The following is a 7,545-nucleotide window of genomic DNA, read 5'->3' on the forward strand; positions in this document are numbered from 1 at the left end:
CTGTGCTCCTCTTTCAATCAATTTTAAAATGCTAAGCTTTCAACGATGAAAAGGATTGAGTTATCTGACATGGAACAATATTCCAGCATATATCCTTTTCTTTTCACTTCCATATTTCTTACGGAACTACACGTACCCTGGTAGGTCACACAAGGTGGTGTGACCGTGCATAGGTGTGGATTACACAAGTTGGTGTACTCACAAAATGATGTGGCTACACCGTAACAAGCCACTTTCCTGATTAAATAGTAATTTAGGTCTTACTATTTAATTAGAAAAACCTAAGGTTTTAGTCTCAATTTTGAACGAAAGAGTATATTTGCCTTGGGTTAAGGTTTTGGGTACTCTTGAAGGTAGCGAATTGCGATCCGCTACACTTGTACTGGTTCTGGTGTAGAACGTAAGGTCGGTCACCTAAGTAAGCTTCCTCGAGGCAAAGAGCTACGGCAGCCCCGCTGCAGTGATAATTTAAGATCTCTGGATATCGATCTTAGCAATCATTTAATGTGTGGTGGATTGCCGAACTGTTGATGTTGCGCATGTCGGTTGATTATCTGTGATATATGATTTCCGTTTTTTTGTTTCAACAGTACTTCCTTCACCAAATCGGCCCAGGCACTACCGAAGAAGTACAAATTGGCTTATAGAAACGAAGTATGTTGTTGTCACGTCAATAAATGGAATTATTAGGCCTATTCCCACTATCACGCATTATCAATATAGATAATGCGCTTTTGTATAAATAAATTTCAAAATCTTTCATACTTTCTGTGAGAAATATATGTTACCGGACGGATCGCGGATTGAAAAAAAAGAAAACTTGCATAAGCATAAATCTAACGCATAAATGACAGTGAAAGCTCTAAACTTCACGACTTGGAAGATAGAAAACAGGCGCTAACCGGGTTGGCCAAATCCATCCCAATCGTTTTATCTAAAGGCGTTCAGTTCTTTGACGTGGGCGGTTTACGAGTTGATCCCGAAAAGTTACAACTGAGTTTCGATTCACGTGTGCACTACGTATCGCCCTTCATAGATTAGGTGGATGTCATTGGATTTTTTTAAGCACGTGAACTTTTGATCTCGCCGTAACGGGAATCTTTATTGCAAAAGCGCGTCTTTATGCTGCGCAAGCTCGATAAGATACCGAGTGTAAAGGACACGGTCGAATACTCGAAAGAGTATAAGGGCGACAACACGAATGGCGGTGATTGTCTAGGTATCCAGGATTTCGCAGTAGATAAGGAGGGTGATTGAGTACTACTGGTGGGTGACTTGCTAGCCACGGGTGTAACAGCTGGTGTTTACCTTGTGCAGCAAGCAGGGGTCTCTGTGACGGCTTGCATATTTGTAGTGAAAATTCGCCTGTTAAATAGCCGTGGCCGCGTCTGTATGGTCAGTATAAACGAGAATATACAGATTATCTAGCTGCTTACGGAGAACAGTTTCGTGAACCTTATTGAAAAAGGAAGTTTTTTAAAGAAAATCATCGTAGATATAATTCAATTTAATGCCAATATTAGAGCAACAATGATCGGTGAAAGATTATTGCAATGATCTACAATTGCCCACAATTTCCATCCGGAAGCACAGTCATTTTAAATCAAAGATTCCGTCAGCGAATATAGCAACATCAGTCATCCTTGGTGCATGTTTCCATGCTTAAATAAACTAGTACATTTACTAAGCTTTTACGTCGTCTTAAGTAAAGCACAGCAGACCATGTCCTTCCATGTTCAAATTCAGAGCACAGGTTTTGACATACGTCTGCAGGTGGTATTGCTGGCGAGCGCAGCGAGGCTTACAAATTATAAGGATCCTCTAGAGGCCTAAATTGGAAAAGTGAAGCTCAAAGCTTTCAGGTTGTAGAAATGACCTGAGCCCCCACAGTTAATAAGCGATGCCGAGTACTATCTTCTGAACTACAGCTCCTCAATACCGCAAGGGCCAACACTAAATCAAGGCCTCAACGCCATACCTAATTACTTCGCGGACGGGGAGCGACAAGTCGCACCCGTAAGTCCAGCATAACACTTCCCGCTTACTGAGGTTAACGATCGCTCTGAAAGGTACGGCCGTCAAAGCGCGTGGCTTCAAGACGTTCGTCAAACAAAGGCGCCCTTTTATCTTGTAAATTAAATTTCGTACCTGTTCGTCAAAGATGTGTCAAAGGATGGTTAATCAAAACTCAGCCTCTTCCCTGAGTACAGAATAGCGTCGAGCATACGACGAGATTGTTGTGGCACCATGCGTATAGGAGGCTTAACGTTTATTTTAGCGAACGCACAGAGGATTCACCAAGACTGTAAGTAGGACGCGAATCCTTTCGAGTACCATAAGGTAATGTTGCTCTAGCCAAAGCCTGCGTAAGTAAAGCCAGCAAATCTGTAAACGAGTATATATCTTGATCGATGCATTGTGTGATGCTCGCAGCTCATGCATTATACACACCTCTCGTATTGAATACGGTCAACTCTAATACAATGCCTACTTAAGGTACGTGTCATTATACTAGCTATCTTAACTTTGTTGTCTCATCATCTTCTGAAGCGTGAATGAGTAGTATTATGTGTCGGAATCGACTGTGAAGGCAGAAATTCTGGAAAACATGAAAGTCACACTGGCAAAAAGCCAGACGTAAGCATAGGTGTTTAGCACTTTGCCGTTATGATGGGCGGGAAAAATGCTGCGCCAGTCCTCGGATCTGGTTTACTTGAATATACAGTACCCTTCGCGGTCTCGGCGCACATCTTGACGTTGACTTGGCAGCATTGGAACAAGCATTTCGAACTTGTATGAGTAAAGCCGTTTAGATTGACCTGATTACGTGGCTCCATGTACAGCAGATAATTTCCTTACTTAAAAATGATTTCTTTGTCTGATAAATGTTGACAAGCTGAATGTCGCCCGCGTTGCAAGTGAAAAGTGCATGTTAAGTCAGCTCGTGTCACTTGCTAATTTAACTAGCTTTATTGCGTGGTTTTGCTGGTCTTGCATTTCATTATAAGATGCTGTTGCGACTAATCGATAGATGTGCTTCTAGCCCAAATAAGTGTGTATTGGTCCGCTTGCATGAAGCTTATCGTCCAATGCATCTGTATTCGCTACGGCTCAGACATCGACTGCGCTGTTAACAATTCGAAACGAACATACTTGTAAGGTGGTCGCAGACGAAAAGCACCGTGTTGATAACGATTTGATTTGCACGCACTATTGCGTTATGCTTACGCTTACAGCGTATCTTCAATGTCTTAACGCAGTCACACACATCGATACAAGTTCCAGCTTAATTCTTTCGAGCACGAGTGGAATCGTCACTTTATCAAAGCCCCTTTTAACTGGTTCATTGCGGCTTAAATTGCTTTTGTCTTAGTCACAGTGGTCAACTTTGTCGTAATAGTGATCCTCGAGTCTATTTCCGACTTTGCAATTGCATTTGCAATTTTTTTATCAGGATGAGCGAAACTGAATTAGATCTGCTTCACATGAATGTGAAGGTTGTCATCTGCGATGACCGCCTTTACGACTTCTTAAAGCTTTGCAATTGTTGATGCCGAAATAAACCGACTTCTTTGTTTACAAGACTGCGAATAATTTTAGGATAATTGTTATAACTCGTTTAAATTCCACGCGGATGTGGATGTGTTATTTTCATTTTGGGGAATCATTTTTCGCAATAACTCTTTCAGTCTTTTGCTGCACATCACCACGCTATCAACAAATGCTGTACTGAAACTCATCGCAATGTAGTCTATCATATTGCTATAAACTTTTTGCGGCTGTGAAACCTTAACTTTGAGTTTGGGTAATCAATATCACGAGATAACAATTTGCCTCTTTTTGATAATGGATCGAACACTTATGTCAACCTTACGCGCTTAAGTCATTGCAGTGGCGAAAAATGTGTTGATACTTTAGAGCTCTCAGTTCTGATTGGGGTAGCAGCACACAAACCCAACCTCTCGGCATCGTTTAAGCGGATTGAAGAGCTGAAGCATCCACTATGCAAAGTGAATGACAACCCCGTCGTGCTTGCTTTTACTGTTAGTCAATCCCACGTCTGAGGTGTTATATTAGCGACGCAATTTCTCGACCTGAGAACTAGAGGAGTGTGTTTTGGATCTTACAGTAAATTTAGGGCTCCTCGACCATTGCACCTTTTAATTTGCATTCTTATTTTGGGAATCCTTTCATTTAAAAGACAAAGCGAATTTATCTCTTGCCATACGTCTGACCCAACCAGTGACAATCTTAAAGGTCATTTAACGAAGTGACGATCTGATACCCTGCACTTACGTGCATTGACATCAAAGCGAGCTAAGCGAATGGTGGATTGTACTAACATAGAAACAGGAGTGAAATCACCTACGCGAAAATTACATAAAATTTAAGAGTGTATTTGAGTTGTGCCTACGATAAATTTAGACTTTTTCAGTGCTAAGCTTGATTTAAGAAAAGTATTTTAACATATCAAATTATGCATCATATTGGCAAATTTACTAGTAAAAAAGTCCATGAGAATCGCCTCATTTGGAGGGACGCGCCCAACTTAATGAATAGAGCCTTCGTTATCCGCTACGATTGTGACAAAAGCTGAACCATATGTTGCTCTCAATTTGATTCCCTCGTATACATCATTGCTCTGGCAACATCGCCCACGATGATAAAATACACATTTAGAGTCTGTAGTAAAAGTGAATTAGTACACGTTGCATCAGCTCACTTTAATATAGCAATAGAAATGTTTAAATATTATACAGAGCGCACGACGGCTAATGCAACTCGATTAATCATAGCAACTTAAACTATCGAATCATGTACAGGATGACTGGTATATTACAATTATTGCAAAACATTATATGATGAAGCCATACTTGGTAGGAGATCAAGTTAGAACAGCGAGTGACGCGGACTGGAAGTTGCTTACTGCTCGCATTGTGGGCGGCGCTTGGTTGTATTTATCAGTTAGTGCAAGTATCCCGAGTTGGGTCCTGGGAGAGTTGCTAATAGGACTTTAAATATACTGATGTTGCGTAAGAAGAAACGGCTATGCTTGAGGATCAGTTGTCAGACTCTGACCTGTACGTTGGAAGAGGGGGAGAATTACATATTTGTTGCATGTGAAAGAACGAAGCGTGTGGGCTACAAATCGCTGTAATTGCAATATTTATTAAAAGCGCGAGCTGTGTAGTCTGTGAAGGAGGTCGAACTAGTAAGTCAAAAATCAGAAATCAGTGAGTCAGCTGATTTGCATTCACCTGACAACCATTGAAGGAGGTTTTTGACCCGATTATCAGTTAATAAAGCGGGCATTATGAGTATTTGTCTAGTGTGCCACGCCCCTCCTCGTTGCATAAGTCTTTGAGACAGAGTGTATTTTATATGTTCATATTAAAAAGAACAATTTAGTGCAGGCGGAAGAAAGTGCATAGCTAAGTGCATGTTGCATGCTTGTACATTCTAAATGTTTATGTATAAGATAGAGCTCTACATTCATATTAGTCTTCACATGTAATCATGCAGACATCAACGCGATTGAGTCGTCGCGCACATTGCACAAAAAATAATGGGCTCATCGACTCCGCGTTGACATGCGCACAGAAATTCGATTCGGATGCACCATCCAGGGGCGAAGCCGAAAATCTCTCCGCCAAAATCGAGCAAATTACCTAAAATTTTCTTGTGTGACATATATTTATATTCAAGTTTGCTTCAAACCCATACTAATTATATACGCTTGATATATACCGAACTCACGATGATTTGCTAAGCCCGATGCTAGATTTACACACGTATGGCACATCTCTCTTTACATAGCTCCATAAATCGCATCCATACCAGTGCCTTGGTTACTCCTAGCTTTATTCTCTCTTCTAAAGTCAAGAGTGTAAGGCGTACGAGAACCGTTATTCCTCCAGCTACCGCATTAAGGCCGCACTTAATGTGTCATTCTGAAACCTCGCTCAAGCACAACCATTAGTGACTAGAAGCACTGACTGTGCCTATAATTATTCACTTTGCTTGCACTTTAACAATGCCTGGTATTACGAACGTCATACATATTGGTGGAGTTTTTCCTATCGTGCTCACACTAGCTCAATGGTCTACTGAAAAAGGCGTAACCCTGTGGTCGACAATTTACAGGATATACTTGGTGAGGCAACTAAGGTGCTCTCGGTTTGAAGCAATCATTGTAATACTTCGTGTATGAGATGGCACGTTTACCCACAAAGAAAGATATAAGCTCCTGTCTATGAGTGCTTCTCTTACGTTATGTCTTTCAAAGCTCAGTCTCATTACTTCTGCATTTGCTGCAAATGCCGCGATGGGTGTACGACACTTCGTCACAAAGCTCACGACACGATGTATACAGCTCGCTGGTAACAAGCTTTAACTGGCAGCGACCCGATCTTGACTGTCTACACGGTAAAAGTTCCTGCGCATCTAATCGAGTAAATGTCGTTTAAATTCTATAAAATTAGACCATCAGAAGATTCCCCTACGCCACAGCAGAAACCCCACACGTCAATGCAGATAGCCTTTCCACTTATGCAAAAAGTAAAGTGAACGCCCAATAGCGGTTTTGCTAGGGTATTTGGACCCCATAGATGCCACATTTAATGTATTCCGCGTGTGACCACAGCAGCAGCATTTAAAGAGTTTGAATACTCCATAATGACCGTACCTCGCATGCTAAACGCTTGTAAAAGCGCAAAAAAGAGCGCGCTTGATTGTAGCATTGAGTGAAGAAGGCAGAAATATTCACTCTTTTTAAAACCCTTCACTGATGAGAACATCATGTCATAAAATGATTTAATGCTTCGTCGAGCACATTACAAAAACGACATAACAATCAAATTGAATGCTCATCATCTCGAACTTTAAGAAGAAGCAACCCTGCCGATTTTCTAATTTGTTGGTATAGCAAACGGTGACAACTCGAGGGCAAAAAAAGACCAAGCCTTACTTGCTTGTCAGAAGCCCGTTGAGGTGAGTGAACATGACGTTTCTCCGTGGGAAGTACTAGCTTTAAGTGCGTTAAATTGCACGCGGCAGCGGAAGCGTTTCAATCTTTCCGGAGTGGGAAACTAAACTCCCTGTTTCGGAGTATAGGTGGTATTTTCACTTTGTCAGATGCTAGTTTCAGCCATGGGGAGCCTACTATGATATGAATAGTCGGTCGCTTCTTCCTACTCGAGTAGAGTTGGAAAGACCCTGAAGTCTCTCTTGGTTATGTTGACACAGCAATCAGGCTTACGGGTGGTGGAGACATGAGCTAGGCGACAGATATCGAATACACTTTCTTGGCTGCGCAGTTGTCCTCAAGACATTAGATGCTCAAGAACAGAAGATACATCGGTGATAGAAAATGGCTAAGACAATACTTCGTTTTGAAATAGTGCGTGTGAAACTGAATCGCTTTCCGGAAACGATCATTTCTAAGAGTAGCGACGGCGCAAGCTAGTGTTATCGACAGAAGGCACTGCATGTTGGAAACCGTATCCGGACGGCGGTTGAAGTGTCCGTTGGGCAGGGTGGCCCACG

At 41.7% G+C, this 7,545-nt stretch overlaps 1 protein-coding gene across 1 annotated transcript; it reads left to right on the forward strand.

Moving 5' to 3' along the window:
* Positions 1-1,122: 1,122 nt before the first annotated feature.
* Positions 1,123-1,376, forward strand: PHALS_14049 (adenine phosphoribosyltransferase; the record flags this gene model as incomplete). Its single annotated transcript, XM_024729783.1, has 2 exons — positions 1,123-1,249; positions 1,318-1,376. The coding sequence occupies 2 exons, from the start codon at positions 1,123-1,125 to the stop codon at positions 1,374-1,376; spliced, it is 186 nt and encodes a 61-aa protein (XP_024580126.1).
* Positions 1,377-7,545: the final 6,169 nt, after the last annotated feature.

Source organism: Plasmopara halstedii (genome assembly GCF_900000015.1).
Source record: "Plasmopara halstedii genome assembly, contig: Scaffold_816, whole genome shotgun sequence".
Classification (NCBI taxonomy): Eukaryota; Oomycota; class Peronosporomycetes; order Peronosporales; family Peronosporaceae; genus Plasmopara; species Plasmopara halstedii.